Raw genomic sequence first — 24,513 nt, 5'->3', positions numbered from 1 at the left:
TCATTCTGCCTTTACCCTGCCTAGGTTGACGACAGCAGGGGATGCAGGAGGAGGCCTTAGGGCGGGCTGACAGCTTGGGGCTGATTCCAGCAGCACCCTGGTGATCCTTGGCAGAGGCTGCTTCTCCCATTCGCCCTGCAGAGAGAGTTAGATATTAGCTGGTGAGCTCTTGGGGTCTTTTTGTTCTGTGTTTGTACCGCACCTGGCATGGTTCCAGACACTGTGATAATACAAATAAGTAATCAGAACACATAGGGGTGGAGGTTAGAGATGGGTCTGGATCAAGAACCAACCTGTTCCAAAGTCCGGGGGAGGAGGGGTGAAGTTAAGATGATGATTTATTTCTCTCTCTTTTTTTTTTAAAGGGGGGTCTCGTATTTTTCCCATTCAGGCGCAGCACACTGGAGCACCCTGTTGCACACCCTTGGCCCAGGTCCTCAACGAGCGTCCATCAGCCTCTCTCTGTTATGTTAGAGGAGCTACGTGGTTTTACATCAGCTGAGAATCTGCCTGTGATTTTTTTTTTAAAGCATTTTGCTCTCCTTTGTAACTCGAATGCAGTGCCTCGTGGTCAGAGGGTGGGATGAGAACATCCTCCAAGCTGGACCCTATTTCTTTAGGGAGGAGAAGCGCCATGAGGTAGGTAAGGCAGGACACCAGCTGAGCTGGATTTCCTGCTGCTCTTGATTCCATAGCATTTGACTCCCGAGCTCCCCCTGGGCAGTTGTATAATGCAGCTCGATTTGTGAGGAATTGCCCCCTGACAATGACGGTCACCTGGTTCCACCCGCTCTCTGCACGCACAGGCAGCTACTGCGTTACAGCCATTGATCCTTGAGACCTTGTTCTTTCCACACATTCCCTAATGTGCAGCCGAACTAGCTAGAGAGCTTAACGAGTGAAAAGAAGGTATAAACCATGTGCGACTGCAAATTGCATTCAGTCCGCTGTAAAGACGGAGATAATGAGGGTTGGTCATTTTGATGCCTGCATGGTAACGAACAAAAAATGAACTCTGTAGGCTGGCTTCTGCTTTAAGCTGCTGCCCAATGGTGTAATTCCATTGGCTCCTGAGGGATAAATGCCATCATAACCTGAGGGCAAGAGTCGTTAGGCAGGTGCATGCCTGACATGAGACGGAGAGAAAGATTCCCACTCAGATTGCTAAGGAACAGAGGGCTGGATCTTGCTGTGTATGCAAAGGCGTACTCTGCCATGAATGTCCCCGATGTTTGGTAAAACCATGTCTGACAGCTTGTCTCACCCAGCGAGGCCCAACACAAACTGTAGATCTGAACATGTCCAGACTGGGGAAGTCTGCTCCTGAGCACTGAGAGCGCGGCCTGTTTCCGCTAATCAGCCACGCGGAGGGCAGGCTAAGTACAGTCTCCATGGGTTACAGTTTCAAAGAGGAGGCTAGATCATTATCATTGTTTAACATCAGGTGTTAGGAGTGCAACTGAGTGTGCACTGGGGCCTTTCCAGGCCATGCCATCGCATTGTCACTTTAGCTCTCCTATAAATCTGCACCGTGTTAAAGCCGTATAAGAACATAGGAGCATTGTACAGTTCCAGTAGCTCTGTGACCCCTCCCCCAATAGGAGCCTAACTTAAATCCAAAGCGAGGTGTGGTGGATCCAGTGTTGTGGTCTCCTCAGTCATATCTCAACCCATCACAGTGGATGGAGCTTTGGGACGTGGATTCAGTCCCTGGTCCCAGAGGAGGTGAGTTCAGTTTAGGGTTAAGGAGTGGGAGAGATGATTGTCCTACGCTGGGGCTGCACATCCTGCTTTGGATAAGTCCGTGACGTTAATGACCAGGCTGGCCCATCATTTGTCCCTAATGGCTGTGATTATTCAGGCTGCCTAGGAGCAGAAGGAGAACACTAGCCTGAAATAGAAGAGGAACTGAGATCTGTCTCCTCTGGAGGCTTTAAATAGCCAGGGGTGGGCGACCTGCACTGGAATGGCAAACCAACAGGAAAGCAGAAAAATGGGCTTTTCCTGAAATGATAGCCCTGCATCCCCCACAGTGTCAAGTGTTGTGTGACTTTGGCACCCACAACAGTGGGGGGCTGTGATGGCACTGGCTAGTCATTGTGTGAAAAGGCACCATGTACGCGTCCCAACACCCAGCTCTGCCATCGCACCTCACTCCTGAGGTGCAACGCTGCTATTTCCAGCTAGGATCCAGCACGGAGCCGTGAATATATCTCCTACCCTGCAGCAACCCTGCTATTCCCGGCTAGGACCCTGCAGAGATCTGAGATGGTACCTCCTGCCCTGCAGCAGCATCTGTGCTTCCAGTTCTGGGCCCCTGCTCAGTTCTGCCACTATTAGAGTTGTGCGAATAACCGAGTTTTTCTGGGTCAGTGGCCACACCAAAAAACCAATGAAAAATCCATTTCGGGTCCACCTGAAATCATCATTGTTCGGCTAAACAAAAAGGTACATAAAAATTAACCTCCGGTCAAAGAAACTGTTTTGTTCGACCCCAAACAAAATGTTTCATCTCATTTTTGAGGTTTTTACCCTTTTTAAAAAATAAAATGGGTTTAGAATTCGACACAAGTCATTCTGAATCAAAATGTTTTGTTTAGAAAACGTGGAAACAACAGGGGTTTCGATATTTTTTTTCTTTAGGTTGACAGAATGCGGTGATTTCAGCACCAATCCATGACGTGGGTCTGTTGAAGTGAATACGTGTTTTGGGGCGAAAAAGTGTTTTGTGCAAAAAATTTTGCACAGCTCTAGCTTACCTAAAACTTTGAGGTATGTAACATCCTCTGCTATTTGTTGTGTTTTAAGCTACACCAAGGATGTCTAGGCCATAAGAATAGTTGTTCTTGTATGTGTGTGTGTTTATAAATCTACATAAATACTCTACAAGTGCTTATCGAAGCAGATGTCAGAGGAAAGTGCCCTCTCCTTCGCTACTGCAACACACAGATGTTATCTTCAGCTACCTTCTGTGCAGGAGAGGAATTTTAATTTTACTAAATAATTAAAAGTTCTTCCAGAAAATCAAGGCTGGCTTGGACTCACTGAACTGCAGAAAGACAAGCAGCTAATTAAAAGCTAATGTTCTCTTGACAGGAATTCTGTGGAATAAATGAGGTGTCTTAAAATCCCACTCAGTTAAAAAAACAGAGGAAGGGCAAGTTCTGGGTCTTTCTCTTTTCTTATTTACTTTTAGAGTCCAGATCGCCTGCTTTGTGTTAGCGCCAGCTCTGCACTCATTTCAAATTCTCTTCTCAGTTGCCCTCATATAACCCCATTAAATCCACTGGCTTCAATGAAAGTAAGCAAGAAAATCACCCCATATGGACAGCTCGCACAACGTCTGTGCGCCCCTTAAATCCTCAAATTAGGGTTTAACTGGGACATAACTTGTCTTTGTCCTGGTGCTCTGCACAGGGGCGAATTTCATTCTCAGAGCAGAATTTGGCCCAGTGAGTTTAACAGGCTCTGCCACCTCAAATGGAGACTTTGTTAAAACAATCTCATTGGGAGTTGAAGCTCCTCCTTTTAAATCTGTTTTCTGTTTCTCCCCATTGCTTTGGATTATACCTGCTCAAAAAATAATTTCAGATGTTATCAACACTTCTATTGTCCTGACCCGAAGTGACAGTGATAAGGGACCGAAAATCGTGCTCAATCTGCACCATCATCCCTTTAATATGCTGTTTTTCATTCAAAGAGCTCAAAAGTTCATGATCATGTCACAGGTGGGGAAACTGAGGCACAGAGCAGGGAAGTGATTGCCCAAAGTCAGAGCTACGACTGGAACCTAGGTCTCCTGAGTCCCGGTGCAATGCAGCATGCTACTCCCTAGGCCACACTGCCTCCTGACCTATGATCTCACTGACTTTGTGTTCAGTGGGTTAGTTCTATTGACAGCCAATATAATTTTCCAAAATTCTGAAAATAGCCCTTTATTTTCCCTTGTTTCTGGAGAGATTTCTATTTTAGAGGTGGCTTCTGCGAAGTAACTCTAGAAACGGACTTATGCAAATAAGACTCATCTAATTTAATTTATCTGATAACTATGTGTTTATACTGCACCCGTCACTGTAGCATTCTAAATTCTAACACAGCAACTTCTAGGGCCCAATTTTTAAAGCTCTTTAAGTGCCTAAAGGTGCAGATAAGTTCCTCTTGGGATTTTCAAAAGTGCATAGGTGCCAAACTCACTTCAGCCCTGCAATCAAGCTGAGTTCTTTCCATCTCATGGATCAACACCAGTAAATAAGGTTCTATAGGCCAAACAGTGAATCTGTGGAAAGCCCCCTGTCTTCAATAGCTTTACACGTGCGTCACGGATCGGGCCTCAGTAAGGAATCTGATGAGGCCTGAGAGAAAATGAAATCCATCTCCCACCCCCTTAGCTGTGCTGCCACTCTGCAATGCTAGGCAGGCGGCACCAAACTTTTTGTTATCACCAGCCTCAGCACCTCCAACTCTGCATGCACACAGGAAGCAGCCCTGCTGAGTCCCAAGGGCCTGTTTCAGCATTGGTCACAGTCCAGTTATACTCTCAGATGGCTGGTCTGGAGGGACCCATACGTACCGGGAAACGAACCGCTGAGGATTTATTGCAGTGCATAGAGATTGGCGCAAAGTCATAAAGAGATTTCAGAACGTCTCTGTTGAACGCATTCCAAGGGACGGAAGAAAACTGCTGTGTGACGGAGGCCTGTGGGCACATGCAGATCTCCTCATCGTTAAACCTAATGTGGGAGAAATATCAGTTAGACAGGGCAGCAGAGCAGAGCTGGACTGATTCCTCTTCCATGCAGGATGGGACTAATTCTTCCTTGACTAGGGCCTGATCCTGAAAGGTGCTGAGTATCCTTAACTCACTGAAAACGGTGACTGCTCAGCACAGCGCAGGACACACTCAGTACCTTATACAATCGCAGTCTCCTATTACAGGATCTTTGGAGCAGGGACTGTCTTGATTTGTGTATATTGGGCCCATTATCAGAACTCAGATCCTATGCGATGAGGGCTGTCTAAGCACCTGGATGTGTGGCCAGAAGTAATTAAAGTGACCTCCAGCTATCTATCGATTCATAGATTATAAGGGACCATTATGATCAGCCCGACTTGTGAGCCCCTATAACTTTATTGGGGTTTTACCCTGTGCTGCCATGCGTACTCTATAGTGTTCCCCTGGTAAATTGACCATGGGAAAGTGAAGGGTTCAAGACCACTTTTGCAAACAATAATGGCTCCCACATTTCCCCCAGGCACTGTGTCTTGCAAGAAGCCCCTCACCAAAAAGATGTCCCCTTCCCACTGATCTCTCTCCGAATCTAAAACAACCAGTTTGGGGCTTTTGCTAAAGCATGCAAGTATGAATCATTCCTCAGCTCCTCCTAGCCTGCATGCACCCAGCACTGCTACTGCATAACAGATGTTTTAAACCACTACATTGCCTATTTTTAGTTTTACTAGCAAATGGCTTGTTGTTAATCATCATCCACTCACAGCATTCTCAGGCCCAGCCCGAGCCATGTGGGAACTCCGTCCGTACCTGTTCACAAGATTAAAGTATCTTTGCAGGTAGCCAGAATCCACTGCACTCTTGCATAGCTCCAGAGGCGTCTGGGGGTAGTAGTGCACGTAGTTAACACACATCTCATCCGTGATACTAAACCCGCCCTGCAAGAAGAAGGGAAGCAAGCTTGGGGGCAGATTTCAATGCACCCTCCCTGGTCAAAAATAAGCAGCTGCTGTTTGTTCCTGTATCGTGTGCAATATCCGCTCCAGAACGCTGCTGCGATCGTTGCTGGGTTTCAAACAGGAAATCTCAGCGACCAAGGTGGTGGGAAAATTTTCCAGGAAACATTTTTTCACTGAAAAATGCCAATTTGGTAAAACTAAACCTGTTCACAGGAAAGGGTGGGTATCCACAAATTTCCCAACTCGAAAAATGTCGGGGAAGGCAAAGGTTTTGAAATTGTCAAAATGTCCCATTTCAACATTTCTGAAACAAAAAGTTTTGGTTCTTCAGTCTGAAGTGACTTTTCATTTAGAAACTTAACTTAATTTATATTTTTTAAAAGGGCAAAAAATGTAGGGCAAAATAAAAATGAAAATTTCAGATTTTGATTTTTCCCCTCCCGATTTGGGACTGGAGAATTTTTCAAAATATCAAATATTCTCAGGGGATGGGCAAACAGCTTCCCACTCAATCCTGATGTATGTATAGATGCCGTAAAAACCTGATCAATATTAACTGCACTAAACTGTTGTGATTTTACCCAGAGATGCAAACCTCTAAACCAAAGGTCAACACACCCACACACAAAGCGTTCTAATCTGTAGAACCCTCTGTTCATCTGGATCTTCACCCCTCTTTAGCAGGGGCTGATAAGTGTGCTAGATTGTGTGTTGTATAATATGTAGACTTCCTGCAATCCCTCAGCAATATTTAGCTCTGTCCCCTTAGCTTGCGTATCTGACATTCTCTCTCTTGCTGCATATATTAGAAGCCAATGTGACCTTCTTTAATAACAATCAGAACTGAGATAGTAGCTTGTAATGGGAATTAGAATGACCCACATTCCTTTTCACTTATCACCTAAGGAGGCTGAGCGCAAGGAGTGAACAGCTAACACACCCATTCCTCAACCACTGTTCCTTGGGGAACCCCTTGATTCAGCAAGGTATTTAAGCGTGTGTCTAACCTGCAGCACTCAACTAATCCCATTGACCCAGAGTTTCAGTGTGCACTGTTGTCAATTGCACCTTCCACTTGTGTCTCTCTGTCTCGTACACACACAAACATGCATGTGCTTGCATGTGCACACACACTTACCACAGTTGCTTGGTTCCTGTCCTCTGTGTTGTACGTGCAGGTTGTTATGAGAACATCGCCCTGTGTGTTTAAGCACATATTGCTACAGCATTACATCTGACACCTTATTTCTTATATGTGTAGAGCCCTGAATGGTGCCATGGGAGACCTATCTCAGACTGCACCCCCGCAACAGCTTAGATGACATGTCAGGCAACCTGCTTCCCTTCAACATGCCGGCCTGAGTGTTAGTAACTGTGATGAACACACAGTCACTCAAGGGATGGGTTCAAGCCATTGCCCTGTGAGATCTTCCTCCACTTCTCTACTTTCTAAGGAACTCGGAGCCAGATTCTGAAGGGGTTTTAAGCACGTAAACCTGCAGCTAGTGGCATTGACAGAAGTGCCTAAGCAGGTTAGTTACCTAACTCCCATTGACTTCCCTGGTGTACAGCCAGAAAGGCACCTGGGTTAACTTCTCTGGAGTTATTAATGAAGCTGGTCAGAACATTTCTACAGACATGAAATTTTGCAGGGGCATTTTTGAATGTTTCTGTCACAAATGTGTGTTCTGCCCAACTTTGTCTATTCCTGCTGCTGCTAATAATGTGATTGCGAGATCCCTGGAATAGCTGTTGGACAAATGGGTTCCGATTGTTTATATTTAGTAATCACACTGACTATTTCTTTCCTGTTACATTTGTATGGTAAGCTCCTGCCGGGGCTGGAGCACTCCGTGCGGAGGCTGGCTCGTAGCTGGAGGAGGGGAGTCTTCCAGGGGTGGAGACTTGTGAGCAGTAACGACTGCAGGGTCACTGAGGGAGATGGGCTAATTCAACACCATCCGCTCCATGGCTACCTCTAACCAAGCACCTATGGCACATGCAAAGTGAACATTGCCCATGCAGCCAACATCGAACCTCACCATGCAGAGCTGGTTTACCTAGCAAGTACTTAGATGCTAAGGAACTGAGCAGGGCCACCCAGAGTGGGGGGCAAGTGGGGTAATGTGCCCCAGACTCCGCAGGGGCCCCAATGAGAGTTTTCGGCAGCAGGTCCTTCAGTGCCACTGAACACACCCAGATCTAGTGAAGGACCTGCTGCTGAAGACCCAGAGTTTCTTCCACTCCAGGTCTTCGGCAGCAATTCAGCAGTGGGGGTTCCTTCCACCCCGAGTCTTTGGCGGCAATTCAGTGGCAGCGGGGGTCCTTCCACTCCGGCTCTTTGGCAGCAGGTCAGTGGCGGGGGGGTCCTTCCACTCCAGCTCTTTGGCGGCAATTCAGCTGCGGGGGCTCCTTCCGCTCCAGGTCTTTGGCAGCAGTTCAGCGTAGGGTCCTTCACTCGCTCTGGGAACTGCCGACAAAGTGCCCTAAAGACCCAGAGCAGATGGACTCCCGCCGCCGAAGACCCCAGGCCCCCTGAATCCTCTGGGCAGCCCTGGAACTGAATTCTGTGAGAAAGTCTGTCTGTCTAAGGGTTATCGGCTTCATTTATTATCATAGCAGATAGGATAAAATAATGTCAGGGAATCCGATTTTAAAGGCCAGAAGAGACCATTATGATCCTGTAGGCTGATTGCCCATATGACACAGGTCAAAGAACCTCCCCCAGGTCCTACTGTTGGAGCAAAGCATCTCCTATACTTGGAGTTGCTGTAGTTCCTTCTGCGGACACTCACCGGGAAGACAGAAACCACTTTCTTTAGCATGCGGATCTCCTAAAAGAAGAAAAACAACAATGCTGGAGTTAGATGCAACCAGTTCCCACTTTGCTACCTTCCCTGTTCAGCGCTGATGAGCCTAGATAGGAGCAGCACTGACTCCAATTTGCACTCGAGTGTGCAGGAGATCAGACCGCCCATTGAATGAGGCCAGGGTTGTTTTCATGATGGTCTGATGCTGCGGGCAATGGGGAAAGGAGCGTACCTGGAAGTGAGGGCTGTAGTGACTGTCCGCATTCACAACTTGCCTTTCTCTCCCTTCTCGGGACAAAATCGTCACCACCTTTCTTCCTGTCAGGTGAGTGTGCAGCTGGGAGGCAAAGATGTGGATCCCAGCCGGGGGCAGAGCCTGGAAAAACAATCCCATGAGACTATCCATGCTTGTATGGGCCAAAATAATGACAAATGATTAAATCAACTAATACCACTCCCTCTCCCAAAGAGCTCTCATCCATACTCTGGAGGAACGTGGCAGGCAGTTAAAGGGACAGTGTCAAGTAATATTAAATGGAGTTTTGTTTTTATAATCTCTTAGAAGCTTGAAAATAAATGTTCTTTTAGCCATTCAGTCTGTCCAGCCCGGATTTACCACCCACCACTTTCTAATGTGGCAGAAGCTACCCTGGCTGGGCACTATGAACTTCCTTATGTTTGTTAGTGCACAGCACCAACGATTGTTTTTGGGTAGGGCCTCTAAAAATATTGTTTAAAACCTCCTTGATGTCACAGTGGAAATTGAGAAAACATGCAAGAGAGAGATTCCAAATCCAGACCATATTCCCCGTCACGTTCAAATTAAAAATCCCTTGTTTGTTGTTTTCCCTCCCTAACTTCTGCTTACCTCTATGGCAGGTCTTTGATGATGATCTCTTGTGGGCAGGGACCTGCCCCTCCTGAAATGTAGCACATCACAGGTGCCACTGTCACTAAATATTAAATTAAATTTGGTGATGGCCCTTTAAATGGGAGAAACATAAACCCCAATGGATAGATAAATTGGGCAAGGGATTTATATAATTGCACGGTGCCCATCTACCCAGTGTGCGGTATTCATTTGGCTTGAAAATGGAAGTAGCTTGTGTTGTCTTAGGGAAAAATTACACCTTTTAAGAGTTGAAACTCCAGTAATAAGTTTTCTGAGATAGGGAATGGTTCTTAGACCAGGGAGATTGAGCAGATGGCCGTCAAGAAGAATTGACTTCAAATGGGCTGTCGGCATTTTCTGAACATCTGGAGAACGCTCCTTGCTCTTTGTTTCAAACAGCATTTTTTGTAATGGAACTCCATAGTGCTCACAGTAGAACAGGCTGGAATGTGGGGTTTCTGTTGTACTCACAAGCATCTTATCAAGCAATGAACTGGATGTTGATAGCTCAGTGACTGTAAGGAAGTGGGGTCAGCAATACCTCATACACACAGGTGCTTTACCACAAGGGGGATGCTGTGCAAGGACACCTGTGGTACACCCTATTGCCATGGGAGCTTTGATATCAACCTACCCATTCCTCAGCTACGGGCACAAGGACCCCTTCCCCCGTCATGTTACTGCTTGTCAGTCTCCTGCCAATTATAGATTAAATAAGATGCATGGATGTTTAGAGCCCCGTGGGTATTTTTTGCTACCCCTACAACTAGCATCATTTTTATATTAAAAACATTACAGTCTAAGCATGGGTCTGGGATCCTGGAAGGCCTGAGTTCCAGTCCCTGTTCTGCCATCGACTCTGTGGCGTTGGGCAAATCACTTCAACCTCACCGTGTCCCTCTATCTGAATGGGAGATTAACAGTAGGGTGGGACAGATACATTCCTCTACGGTGCAGAGCCACTTTAAAATGCTATTGTTGGAGGTGGGGGACTCCTCACTGCAGCATAAAAAACAGTGAGGTGCTGCAACTTTTCTTGCATTCCTGGTTCGCTTTCTTCCAAGAACTGCACAGCAGTGCATGACCTGGGCAATAGCCACTTACTCCATCAATACCTGGCCTGAGCTGGGGAAACGAATGATCCGACTAGCGGACCAAGTTCAGTGATGAATCCTGGCCACCTGGGGCACATTGCACAGACGCTAAGGAGGAGAAACTACTTCCTGGCCAGTTCCTCTCTAAAGCTCAGTCATCTCATCCAAGTAAACTCAAGCACTTGGCCCTCTCTTGGCACAGACATTCCTCTTGCCGCTGAGTTGGAAGAGCTGGTGTGGACCTCTGCCAGGCCCTAGCGTACTCACCACTTGGGTGCATTTATCTGTGCAGTACCCGTTCAGGAGGAAACCGGCTTCCCCAGGTGGGATAGCCATCACCGGCGTGTAGACCAGGCCCAGCTCCATAATGCCAGCATCATAACGTCTCAGCGTGGCTGTGTAATAGAGGCGAATCCCCGAGGAATCCTGGCGACCTGGCAAGGCAAGAGGACACGATGTGACATTGCGTTGCAAATCGCAGTGGGAGTGAGAGTCGCACGTGGGGAAATGTCAGACATGGAAAATTAAACTTCAGCTCACTAAGCATCAGGGAAGCAGCTCAGTTCTTCCAGTTCCTGGCTGACTGCATTCATTCCTTGTACTGATCTTGTTATACTCCGCTCTCTGCACAGGCAGTTGTACCTGCAGCAAGAGACTGGACTAAACAGTCTCCAAATACATGCCTGGTTATCTGGAAAGGTCACCAGCCCAGGGACCGGCAGAATAAATGGGAACGTCTTGAGAAGTCCATGCAAATCCACAGCAAGTGGGAGTATGTTTAGGAGGCAGATTTTGGAGGGACCCAGAACTCAGTTCAGACCTAGGAGTGGGAAGTCTGTCTCTCCTCTGCCTGTTGCCGCCACGCCCTGGTTCTGAACTAGGACTCTCCATGCTAAAGTTGCAGAACTTTTGTCACAGTTTTGGGCTGAACTATAGCCCGACAATCCAGCCCAAGTAAGGACGGGCATGTAGCTTCACTACCCGAAGAGCAGGGCAGGAGCCAGCCTGTGACTGAGACACAAACTAGTGCCTGGTTCCTCACTAGCTCCATAGGAGATGTAAGATGTGATTGCCCTATTCTGAGCAGCTTGCTTCCCAGTGCCAGCCGGAAAAGCTGCACTGGCCTGCATGCAGGAAGCAGGTAAGGTAGGAGCCAAAGCTCCCCCCACTCCCCATCCCTGCCCATGTGCGCAGGAGAATCCCGTGCAGGGACCGCCAATGTGGGAGTATCTCATGCTGAGGAGTAAGAGGGGTTCCTTACTTTCCCTCATTCCCCTGTGCAGTCCCAAAGCCAAGCTCATAGGTGAGCCCTTTATGAATTAGAGACATTTGGCACAGAACCCAGTTGTGTCCCCTGGGTTCCAAAAAAGGCTCTTCTAGCAAGTCTCGGTGCTGACTGGCATGAATGTCCCCCCTGCAGCATGATGAGATCTGCTCAAGGAATGATTTGGGGGGAAGTTCTCTGGTCTGAGCTATGCAGGCGATCAGGCTAGATGATCACAAAGGTACCTTCTGGCCTTGGGATCTATGAATGGGCAGCCATCCAGTAAATTGCAATGAAGGCTTCTGTGTTCCTTTGTGGAGTGGGGAGAACCTTCCTCCCAGTTACCAAGGCCAGTGAATAGCCTGCTTGCAAATCCCCTCCAAGAAATGCTGCCTTTTTTATTCTGTACCTTTCTGCATCTCTTCTGCCCCCAACAAACTATTCTGAACCCAGCCTAGACTGAGATTTAAACCTCCAGTTGTTGAAAGGATGAGATTCTTGTTCTGTATCAGAGGGGTAGCCATGTTAGTCTGGATCCGTAAAAGCAGCAAAGAATCCTGTGGCACCTTATAGACTAACAGACATTTTGGAGCATGAGCTTTCGTGGGTGAATACCCACTTCATCAGATTCTTGTTTTGTTCTCTATATCGCCCTGGACTGCAATGCAGCACCTATCTGAATCCATCATCTCCCAAGTCTCCTGGCTTCCTCCCCAAACATGCACCAGCTCTAAGCATCTCACTCATTACAACCTGGTTCCGTTACCAATTAATTCATGAAATGACTGCTGTGCCTTCAGGTAAATTCATAGCCTGAAGGGAGAGCAGAGCCATCCTTCGTGAGATTAGAAGGGAGTAAGCCAGCACTTCGCAGTGACATGAATTAACCCAGGAAATGCCCAGTAAATCTGGACTGAATATAGGGCATTTGGGGGCCCTCTAGTTTTTCTTTCATGCATGTGATGCTGTTCCATTTTATTCCATTCAGGTCCTTGGGCTCATGGTATGTGAGCACCTTCTAATGATGTATAAATCAAGGTGACTAGCATCTGTCGTTCCTTCTCCATGCCTCTCCCAGGTGGAAAGTTGTGTGCAGTTTGGATATGCTAAGAGCTTTGGTTGGCATAGTCAGTTCTGCATGCCCTGGTTTTTGGGTGAGCAAACGATAAAGCGCCCAGAAGGACAGGCCTGGGAATTCTTGGGAGAATGCCCTTGGGAATTTGGGAGATAGCATCTGTTCTAACTGGATGGCTGTTACAAAAACCAAGGCTATGTTGTTATTGGTAGGGTGTGTGTTAGGGTGACCAGACAGCAACTGTAAAAAAATCGGGATGGGGCTGGGGTGGTAATAAGTGCCTATATAAGAAATAGCCCCGAAAATCAGGACTGTCCCTATAAAATTGGGACATCTAGTCACCCATCTATATGTGTGTGTGTGGGAGAGAGAGAGAGAGTGGGATTGGGTGTGTGTGGTTTTTTTAACTTTCTAGTACCGAGCTAGGGTGGTGGAAGACATTATGGAGATTAAGGGCTGTGAAGTGTGCAATGTGTACTGTGAAGTAACTTCTACTTGGCTGATGGTTTTCTGCCCCCAGGCTGTAATTAACAGAGAAGATCCTGGCACTTTCTTAGTGAAATGTCACTGCACAATGGTCCCCCAGTTACTGATCCTATCTTAACCCTCTGCAAACTGATCTGAGTGAAGAAAGAGTTTCAGCTCTGGGAAAAGCAGAAAGGGACTCCGAGCATTGCCAGCAGTTCTTGTGCACCAATCCATCTCACCAGAGCCCAACAGAAAGACACTTGTGAGGCTACAGGGTTTGGATAACATTTGCACTGGGTTGGGTTTGCTGCTTCTCTCAGAAAAACCCTCCAGCGGTAACTGTGTGATGCTGTGTGTTAGCCTTGCATCGTGATTGTGTTTCACTCCCCTCAGGCCAGGGAACGTGACCGGTGATGAGATGCCACGCTGAGGCCTAGCCCTTGTCTACACCAGAAAAACTTTGCAGGTAGAGCTCTACCAGTAAACTCTCCTCATGGGGATGCAGCTTCTACCGGAAAACAGGGCTTTTTCCAGTATCGTTTATACCAATTCCCCAAACAAAGAAAACTATGCTAGTGAAAGGACTTGTTGTTGATTTAACTGCATCTACACTAGGTGGGTTGCCAGTAGAGGCTTGTCATTAAAAAAAATCACATCTCTGAGCGACGTTATTGGAATTGGAAAAGGTTCCCAAAAATGATCAGTGGTGTGGAACAGCTTCCATAGAAGTAGACATTAAGAAGACTGGGACTTTTCATCTTGGAAAGGAGATGGCTAAGGGGAGTGGGGTATGATTGAGGTCTATAAAATCATGACTGATGTGGAGAAAGTATATAAGGAAGTGTTATTTACTCCTTCACATAATACAGAACTAGAGGTCATCAAATGAAATTAATAGGCAGCAGGTTTAAAACAAACAAACGAAAGGAAGTATTTCTTCACACAACGTGCAGTCAACCTGTGGAACTCTTTGCCAGAGGATGTTGTGAAGGCCAAGCTCAAAAAGAACTAGATAAATTCATGGAGGATCGGTCCATCAATGGCTATTAGCCAGGATGGGCAGGGATGGTGTCCCTACCCTCTGTTTGCCAGAAGCTGGGAATGGGCGACAGGGGGTGGATCACTTGATGATTCCCTGTTCTGTTCATTCCCTCTGGGGCACCTGGCACTCGCCACAGTCGGATACTGGGCTAAATGAACCATTGGTCTGACCCAGAGTGGCCGTTCTTATGTTCTTATGACATTGCTATACCAGCAAATGTTTCAAGTGTAGACCAGGCCTTCGCCCCAAAGGGTGGAGGGACACAAACTAAGCATGGCACAGTCCTGCTGGCTCTTTTGCCAGCAAGGTCAACAGGCATAGAAAGGGACTTTGTCCAGTCCTTTTGGAGAGATGGTTGAAAATACAGACGATTGCTTGGGGAGCCTTTCTGGGGTGGGTTTGTCCGGATGGGAGCACGGAGCCCTTCCCCAATGAAGACTTTTTCTCTCCAACAATGGGAATAAAAAGCAGAAATTGCAGCCACGCTGGCAGCTATGTGGCTAGAAGAGCGACAAATCTCCAGCCCGTCTGGGAGTGATATTGGTGTAACCCACCTTCCGGTGACTGGGCTGCATAAGAGATGTAGGCATTGATGACTGCTTCCAGCTAAAGGACTTAGACCTCTAGCGTAAGTAGTTGAAGCTCGTGCTTTCAGCTCTGAAGGTTTAGGGTTAAAGCCCCACTATATGACTCAAGTAGAATCAGCTGCATTATGCACCCTGTTTGCGTTGCTACTGGAAGGGCAGAGAAGAATGCGGCTGTTGGTGAAGCAGTTCTGATGAGGATGGAGAAGATGCCACTGTCTTTGTGGCACATGGTCAACGGGGATTAGACCAAGCGCATGGGCGACAGGACTTCTGGGATCTCCTAACAGCGAAAACAAAGTTAGCACCAAGGTCCCCCCCAGCCACACCCAGCCCTTGGCACGTTTTTCAGGTGTGAGCTGTAAAGGGAAAGGCAGGTTAGCCAGGGCCGAGAGGGCTCATACTTATTTATGAGTCTCTGTCTCTGGGTTGGATTCATCAAACAGATCAGAATAAATGGGGCGGTGTTATTGGTTAAAAGGAAAAAGCGGTTAAAATCATGAAAAGAGCGAGCTGTGTATTTATAGACGTGTTGCTTCTCAAGTCTCGGAATGTGATATGATTGATCTGCCGTACATATGCTCTGGCCTCCTAAAAATACTCTGGGATATTCATGAAGTGAGTTGATTTGATGTAAATGGAGAAATTTGGTAACTTAGCAGAGTTTTTAAAACAAAATGTGTTGACTGTCAAAGGTATCAAACAAGAAATGCTATTTATTCGCTTGGAAAATGTCTCCCCCATCCCACTCCCACCCAGACATCTCCCTCGGTAATGAAATTCAGCCCCAGTGTTTGAGAGCAGTGATGGGGAGAACAAGAAAGGGGACCTGGGAAAGATAGATGTTTTCACTCCCCACAGGCAGGAAGGATGCTCTAGTGGTTATAGCATTAGCCTAGGATTTGAGGGATCTGGGCTCAAGTCCTTGCTTGGCCATGGGTTTCCTGTGTGACCCTGGGTATGTCCCTTAGCCGCTTTGCACATCAGTTCCCCAGCTGTGTAATGGGGGTAACAGCACTGCCCTACCTCACAGAGGCAAAGAGCTCAAATACCATGGTCAGAGGGCCCTATAAATGTGGGGCAAAGACTGCGTAGCCTAATTCTGAGGTTGCCTTGTCTGGGGCTAGTAATCATTACTCCTAGGGTCTATTTCTGCCCCTGTGTGTGACATTTTGGGCAAGTCATTTAACCACTCTGTGCCTTAGTTTCCCTATCTGTGAACTGGGGGTAATAATGCTGACCTGCCTCCTGTAGGGGGATTGGGAGGCTGAATTAATTGTCTGAGCATTTTTAGATCCTCACCTGAAAGGTAAGATAAGTGCCCAGTATTAACCATTTATGCTCGTTATCTATTCCAAGCCAGGATATCTGTTTATAATGAGGCTAGTCTAGCTGGGACACCACTCCAAAATGACCTCTTAACACTTAAGAGGTGGTTCTGCAACCTTGCTTCTGTGCAGAATTTCTGTGTGTCTCTGTCTTGATGTTCTTGTATTTGGTTAGGCAAATAGCTGCCTGAAACCCCCAGTGTTATTGGCTTCACGTTCTGTTTGGAAAGACTATGAATAAAGGTGCAGATGGAAACATTCCAATCTGGGGGACTAAGAACTTTGCTTTGAGCCAGGCATGGTGAATGCAGAAGTTCAACCGCTCTGCCAAGGCTTCTCAGTCCAGATCTGAAAGGTCCCTTTGTACCCACTGCTGGCTACTGTAGCCCTGAACCGTGCATAGCCTGCCAGTCGTGCTGCATGGTGCCAGACTGCGTGGCAGGTTTGCAGCACGTAGGGGCTCATACGAGGGAGAGCACAAGCCGAGCCAGACAAGGCTGGGGAGATGGGGATCCAGACCAAACCTCTCCTGTCTGTGAACAATGCTGGAAGTCTCACAGGTAGGGCCTTTTGCATGAGGTCTCCCGTATTCCCTGGCCTCAGCTGGGTTAAAAGTACAGGGCCCTCTACTGACATGAGCAGAGAAAGCAGAACCCAGCAGAGTCTAGCTAGTAGGTTGTAAAAGTGAGGGCTTGCTTTCCCTACATCCCACTGGCAGCCCCACTAGGGTGCTTTGCTGGGAGGAGGCTCTGCAGGGATCTGGGTAGGAGCTGCTTTCCATGACATGTTCCCCTGCCTGACCATGTTCCCCTGCTACGCCTCAGCTGCCTTTACTTAAAGCAATGATGTCTGGCTGCAGGCTGGCACCCCTCTCCCTGAGCTGGGTGTGTGTGTGTGCAGGTATACACAGCCAGTCCTTTAGGGAAACATGGGTTCCTTTCCCGATGAATGAGCCTGGGAGGGCAGGATGCCATCCCGCCTGCCCTACCAACAGGAGGACAGCCTGGGAGTGTTCTGGCTCCATGGCCTCTGTGTATTGGTGCCTGGGGAGAATTAGATAAAGAGTTTTTATAGATTTTTTTTTCCTCCCCTTGGATCAGGCAGTGCTCAAGATACTGGCATGTACATGAGTCTCTGGCCCCGTTTCCATAAGCCCCTGAAGGCTTGCTTACCTTTAAACACCAGAGGGTTGTGGTAGTGAATCTCGAGCCGTAAATATTTGGAGGAACCTGGGCCGCCAAAAGCAAGTCCTGCGTCTTCTGGGTAGTAGAAGGCCTGTAAGCAGGAGGAGGAGAGAATGTGAGCGGGTTGTGTGCAGCTGATCCATGCAGCCATGCAGAAAAAGCTAGAGAGGAAAGTATGGAAGGGGGAGATCATTCTCTGGCCCACAACTGTGTCTCATCCCAAACAAATGTGTGGACGGCTAGGTGTCTGCCACTCTGGAAGAGTATTCTTTTATACTGCATGCATATGGGAAGGACCCTCAGCTGGTACAAACTGGCATAGCTCTGGCCATTCAGTGATACCAGTTAAGGATCCTGCCTATGCCCAAGGTCTGGGGGGGTGGGGCGGGGATATTAAACAAGAATGAGCCCAAACCCCAATACTGAGATCCAGATTTTGAGCACCATGAAATGTCAGGGGTGTTCAGATCCCGGGGCTTGGTTCTGATTCATCGCCGATACGAAAGAAAGTGAGACAAAAGAAAAGCAGCTGAAATGAACATGAGAATCGGTGCACCAGCCACAGCTCTCATTTGCACACCTGAGCGCCCATGGCCCACGCTGCAAGCACGTGTCTGCAGTAGTTCAGTCGGTCCGGCTTCATCTTGGAGTCACAGGGCCCATTGTAATGTGGAAAGCTGTCAAATTCTGCAGCACACTGGAAGACTTCCATGTGATGGACTATAGCCTCATTGCCTGCCGTGATCACTGGCTCATACTAGAAAAGGGGCATCCGAGAAGAAGGCACAAGTATTACTAATGGGTGATAATGACCTTACAATTATCTGAAGTTCCTATCACCATACTATCTCTGTTTCTATATAGTAACCACATACAATATTTCACGACGCTTTACAAACTACGTGTGTCTAGATGGAGATACCGAGGATATAGATGTCTGGCTTTACCCACCACTGAAATGCAGTCACCTCTGGTGCAGACTGTGGAAGCTGTTCAACAATGTCCAGCAATGATATACAATGGTTGAAGACTGGAAGTGAAGAAAACGGTATCCAGGTGGAATGTGTTTCCAACCACTACATCATATGACAAGAAACTAAAAATACATCTTACACTTTCCTTTTCCAGACAAGCGATCGCTGTAGTTCCTGTTGCAACAATTCAGGAGAAAAGAGCAGTGCTCCTGTCCACACAGTTCCCACCTCCTGCCACCCTGCTGAGAAGCCTTTGATCTTTGGATTCTGCAGCCAGTAATAGGGGGAACCCTAGGGGACATTGCCATTAGGAGAGAGGTCATGGAAGAAGGTGGGTGTGGGGATACCAAGCCATGGGGAAGCTGCCATGTGGCTGATACCTCTGGAAGGTGCAGCCTTGAGAAAGAGGAGGACCTCAAGGTTTGGCTTTGGAGCACAGGGAGCACTGTTTATCCAGGATACTGCCAATGAATGAAAGAACAGAGGAACACCTCCACTAGAGGCTAAGGGAATGGAGACAACTTGCCTAAGCTTTAACAGATTAGCTATAAGGAAAACATCCCTGTTCTCCTTCAGAAAAACTTTTCTCCTCCTTACCATGACAATGTGATGTCTCGGGAAGCTGTCCGGAAGCTCCACCATATAACACCAGTATGTGGTCTCCTGGCTGGGAATGATCACGTCAGGTGCTCTGATCTCCATGGTCTTCATGTCCCTGGGCAGTTCCGGGGTACTAATGTTGGGTTTCAGTAGCTGCACCCTCTGGAGCCCCTTGTGGATGGCAGAGATGTTGATGGCTTGGAGAGAATGGACGGGTTTCTCAAGGATCCCGTAGATAAGATGCACAGTGCCATCCTGAAATGAGAGACAAAGGACTCCGGCATAGCAGGGGGCACCTGCAGAACAGAAGAGCTTGAAATTGCCTGTGTAGATTTTAATACCCTGAGAGCCGGGGTGAGTCAGGCAGAGTGATGCTACTTCTCCAGGCATGGCAAATTTGAGAGCCCACTGTTAGTTAGTGTCTGTGTCACTGCCATGTTGTGCAGGGTGCTGCTTAGAATGACATTACAGATTTAGGGGAATATTATTTCACTGCATTAATCCTTGATTAATGAGGCAGTTCTCTACTAAGTTAGATGGTTTAAATTGCTTTCTTCAGAGTATATCAGCTCATGGCAATTCCAGCTCATTTCTAGATATAATTAATACATATATGTTAACAGTGAAATATACTGCTCTCTCTTCATAAACAAGGGTCTCTCTCTCTCTCTCTCTCTCTCTCTCTCTCTCTCTCTCTCTCTCTCTCTCACCCACTTGCACATATGCACACACAGAGAGAGACAAAGTTGCTGTTAGCGGGTCTGATCCAGAGACACTAGCAGCCAGTGGAAAGACTCCTGTTGATTTCAGTGGGCTTTGGATCAGTGGCAGAGATGGGAATAAGTATGAACAATTTTCTTACACACACACACATCTATGCAAAATTTTTCACAAATTCCTTTCACATGAGTTCACACACACACTCTCTCCCTCAAAAGGTTGCACTATTTGGGGAGACTGGAGATTTCTCACCATGGAGCATGCCCCCATCCCGGCAACATGCTATAAAAACTCCATGGCTCACTTGTGTCCAAGAACTGATTTTCTGCATATAAAGTCAGGGCTGGCGTTAAGGCTCCACACCACGGGCCCCCGTGAAGCTACATTGCTCAGGCTTCAGCTGCAGCCCGAGGGGTTTCAGTCCCATGTGGTGGGGCTTTAGCTTTCTGCCCTGAGTCCAGCAAGTCTAATGCTGGACGTGCTTGATAGCCTCCTGGAAACCTGCTGGCAGCCTCCCTAGGTGGCCCTGGACCACCGGTTAAGAACCACTGGTCTACTGGACCATACTCCTTCTTGATGACACAACACCTGTCCCTCCTAGACATCCAGAGTACAACATTTTCCCCCAAAATTCTGCCATTTCACAGAAGTTCAATGAACCCAAAACCAGACAATTTCATTGGAAAAGTATTTTTGTGACTGTACTTCAGCATGAAATACCCTCTTTGCAACTCTGAAAAAATCTGGCTCCACATTGTGATGTGGAGTGATGCAGAAGATGTATTTAAATAGAGCTAACATAGTTAATGGGAGCGGATGGTGGGAACCGGATAAACTCAATATATTATGGAGATTTATAAAGAGTTGTATTGGATTGTGTAAACATTATTTAAAGCGCTTCCTTTTAAAAGGGATGGATGTCTAATGTTCTCCTACAAATAGCATGTGGGAAGTAGACCCGCACAGATGAAAAACTGGGCATCGTACCAATGAACCATTGATTTTCAGTTACTGGTTTTAGTGGGGGAGGGGAGGAAACCATTGAATTGTGGGTGAAAAGGTAGAGAGCTCTCTGTCTAATCTAATCATCTTTATACTGCCCTTAGTCACCAGGGTATCTGAGCATCTTCCCCATATCATCGGTACCCAGTGCAAAGGCCCTACTGGACTTCATGAACTCTCTGGCATTTTCCCCCTTTTTGGGTTCCAATCTTTGCTTGGGGTGAGGTTATTGGTTTGCTTGGGGGAATTTTTTTTGAAAGATTTTCTTAATTTCTTGCGTGTTCAGAGGGGTGGTAGTAGGGCGATCAGACAGCAAGTGTGAAAAATCAGGATGGAGGTGGGGGGTAATAGGAGCCAATATAAGGAAAAGACCCAAAAATCGGGACTCTCCCTATAAAGTCGGGACATCTGGTCACCCTAGGTGGTAGGGGATTAAGGGTAGAAAAGGTGTCAGCATTGTGAGTGCCATTGGTAGAAAGGCTTTTTCGCAGAGGAAGGTTTTGCCGTGTTCCCTAATGATGGTCAGACTCTGGATTCGAGACATACTGTCATGCCTCTAATGTCTTCTGAGAAAGTCTAGACCATTAACCCATGAACAGTAGTGGAGAATGCAAGGATCTCCACACTACAAGGGCACAAATGCAAAGCCCAACACTAATAGTTTGCACATACCTAGCTCCTTGGAGCCAAAGCAAAAGTCTTTCATCCAAGGATCTCCTCCTCACCATGAACTAACCCTTTCTACCCCCCATGGGCTAAGTAGCATCTCTGTTTTACAAATGAATCAGAGAGGGGTGAGAGACAACACGTCTGCAGTCACACAGCAAGTCACTGCCACAGGCAGGGGCCTGATTCTGATCTCACACCTGTTTCACACCAGTATAACTCACTGATTTCAGTGGAGTTACTCCTAATTTACACCAGTGTAAACATGATTAGAAGCCCAGGTGCTCTAGCTTTCAATCCAGAGCACTAGTCATGCTGACTTTTGACCCAGAGCTCTAACCTGGTTCCCAGACCACAGGTATTTAAACATCACCAAAGCGCACACTGGGTGAAATCCTGGCCCCAGTGAAGCCAATGGGATTTTTTCTATTGACTTCAACAGAGCCATGATTTCACCTATTTGTTATCAAATTCAGTCCTGAGCTCTCAGTGATAAGTGATCCCAGTGAGACTATCCACCAGGATGGCACAGCACTCAGAGTCCAGCCCATCCTGTGAACAGGAGAAATATCGAGCTGGCACTTTGCCCCTGCCCATGGCTAGGCCCTGCAGTACCTCTATAAGGTAGTCCTTTGGATCACAGGTGCTGAAGGCTCTTTTGAAGACCAGGTAGAGTCCCTCGGGGGTTCTGTGCGCTTTGAGAAGCTGGTAGTCCTGCTGGGAATCCATGTGAAGCTGCCCTTTCTCATCACTCCATGCATCCTGCAGAGGAGGGGGAAAAATCCTTATAAACAGTTAGGACATGATGCTTTGCCAGCATTATTCAGTCTTAGTGGGACAGTCTTTTTGCTCTGTGTGTGTACAGGGCCTGGCACTCTGGGGTCCTGGTCCGTGACTAGGGCTTCTAGCTGCTGCTGCGATACAATAAATAATATCTCGATCAGCGTCATTTCACCAGGAATACGTAGAACAGCAGAGTGACAAGAGGAGTAAATCTGACTCAGAATTTGTATGGCACAGAAAGATTTGTAGGGAGGCAAGATGCATCGTTTGGTGTATGGGGGTGGTGTTTACTAAACACAGCTGATGTTAGTAACTTTTGAAAAGTACCTAACTTTGTATGTCAACAACATCCATGTTCCTTTAAACAAAGGGCTGGATTTCTGACAAGCAGCACAGAGGTAGGAAAATCCTGCAGGGATTTAAGAAGATATTGCACCTGTCTGTGCTGAAACATTTTTTTTCAGACTTTTATCGTAGACCAGCTGCTAGTGACTTAAGGTCAGACACAACCTTTCCTTGGAGGACTATGGGAATGACCCAGCAAATCGCTGTTCACATTCGTAGACCTTAATCATCTGCAGTCAGAACCTGTTCTACAAATCGTGCCATGAACGCAGCAGGACAACTCTAAGAGTAAGGTGCTGAGCATTACACATGGGTGGCATAATTTGCAATACCAAAATCAAACAGCAAAATCAGAAATTAACTCCCCAACTGCCTGTCTAGCATTTTGGCATTTTTGTCCACCCAAAATGTATTTACATGTTTAATTTCTTTTAGTGCTACGCTGCTAGCAGCAGGCAATCAAACTGTATTTTCCAAAGTCCTGCTGAGCTTCACTACAGCTTCAAATCTGACTTGCATTGGGCTTATTGAGGCTGGCAGAGCAGACCTTCTGGATGATCACTTTTGCACTTTCTCGATGTCATTAACTGGAGTTATGGTTAATTTTTAATGTGATTGACAGAAGCGCACAAGCAAACCAAATTGTTGATGCATCATGCATGTGTGCATGGTGTAGCCACTGATATACAGCCGCCTGTTACAGTACTTTGGAAATAAATATAACAAAGACACTGGGGTCAAGTAATGAGAGCTCCTCTGATAGTCTAACTAGTCTATTCTATTCCGTTTCAGATCCTATATCACACTCATCACTGTGGTATCTGAGCCCTGTATCCTTCTGGAATAAATCTCCAAGCACCTGTTAACCACCCACAGCTAAACGTACAGACGAAACCTGAAGGTCTCACTCAGCCCACACTCCCCTGGACTCCACTGAGATCTAGGTACAGTTCAATCCTTTCCCACTACAGAGCAAAACTTACCCCAGGACGGGATTTCCTGGACAGGCAGCCAAGGTTGGAACCTTGGCAATGTGCAAGCAGCTTACCCCAAAATAGGAGCGGTGCCCATCGCTCCAGAGCACAGCCAGGTCCGCGTTCTCAAACTCGCCCCTGTCCGACATCCCGAAGAGCAGCCCGAATTTCGGCTCCTTGACCAAGAGCTGGAAATGCACCACCTGCTCCAGGTAGCTAACGTTCCACGAGAGCTCCAGCGAACTCTGGGGATCCAGGGGCACCTTGTAAGGGAAATAATTCTCCCGGGGAGCTGTGCCTTGCAGAGCCACCACCAGGATAACCAGGAAAACCATAATCATGGTGAAGTACATGGAGGCCACTTCCCGGAGCCTGAAACTTGGGCAGGGGGAGCTCTTGTTCCTGGTGGTCTGCATGCTGAGGAGAAAGATGCTCGCGCTCCCGGCTTTTGCCATTTATGTGCTGGCCCTCCTGGGCAAGCAGGGTAAGTGATACTCCTTAATTGCATTTGGTGGGTGGGAAATTTGATTGCTGTTTTAATCCCCCCACCCCCACCTTCTGGCCAAACACTTGTCATTCTCTGCCTCTCCCTAATTGGCTCTAATTGTACATGGACATCATCAATGGGAATTGAACCAGACTGGGATGATTTTATTCTCTCTTAAATCATCTGACGTGGTTGAAAAGTGCTGTTTACCTTCGAGCTGCTCTCGCTGAGCCCCGCACTGATATCCTCTCTCCTGTCTGCCTTGCCTTTTGCCCAGTGCTGCAGCCAGCCATGCACCCCTCTGCAAAGGACTCTGGGATAACACCCTACAACACCTCGCCCCCTCCCACAACTCTGTTAGGGCCTGATCCTGCTGTCCCTTCCTATTGGTTTAAGTGAGACCTTCAAACAGTCCCCATGGCTTCTTCCAAAGGTTCCTATCCATTCTCTCATCTCGCTGGCTTTCCCATATCTCTAGGCAGGCCCCAAAGACACCCGACTGCTCCTGCTTTAAACTGCTTCCCTCCCATCTC

General features: G+C 47.3%; 1 protein-coding gene across 1 annotated transcript; it reads right to left on the bottom strand.

Moving 5' to 3' along the window:
* On the bottom strand, positions 1–23,909 carry DBH (dopamine beta-hydroxylase). The gene is made up of 12 exons (XM_030535590.1): positions 23,568–23,909; positions 22,007–22,153; positions 19,001–19,258; positions 18,010–18,186; positions 17,418–17,520; positions 10,752–10,918; positions 8,731–8,874; positions 8,484–8,522; positions 6,827–6,886; positions 5,540–5,667; positions 4,571–4,730; positions 1–135 (listed from the first exon to the last, which is right to left on the bottom strand). Exons 1-12 carry the CDS (start codon positions 23,907–23,909, stop codon positions 1–3), a joined length of 1,860 nt encoding a protein of 619 aa, XP_030391450.1.
* Positions 23,910–24,513: the final 604 nt, after the last annotated feature.

The sequence above is a fragment of the Gopherus evgoodei genome, chromosome 16 (assembly GCF_007399415.2).
Source record: "Gopherus evgoodei ecotype Sinaloan lineage chromosome 16, rGopEvg1_v1.p, whole genome shotgun sequence".
NCBI lineage: Eukaryota > Metazoa > Chordata > Testudines > Testudinidae > Gopherus > Gopherus evgoodei.
This window is presented reverse-complemented; position numbering and strand designations above follow the sequence as displayed.

What these genes read in the sequence shown, in the direction of transcription:
- DBH (XM_030535590.1), bottom strand. Translation starts at nt 23,909, where the DNA reads ATGCAGACCACCAGGAACAAGAGCTCCCCCTGCCCAAGTTTCAGGCTC. An exon ending in GGCACCGCTCCTATTTTGGG is followed by an intron (nt 22,154 to 23,567) that starts GTAAGCTGCTTG and finishes CCTCCTCTGCAG; the next exon opens with GATGCATGGAGTGATGAGAA. An exon ending in CAGATAAATGCACCCAAGTG is followed by an intron (nt 8,875 to 10,751) that starts GTGAGTACGCTA and finishes TTGTTTTTCCAG; the next exon opens with GCTCTGCCCCCGGCTGGGAT.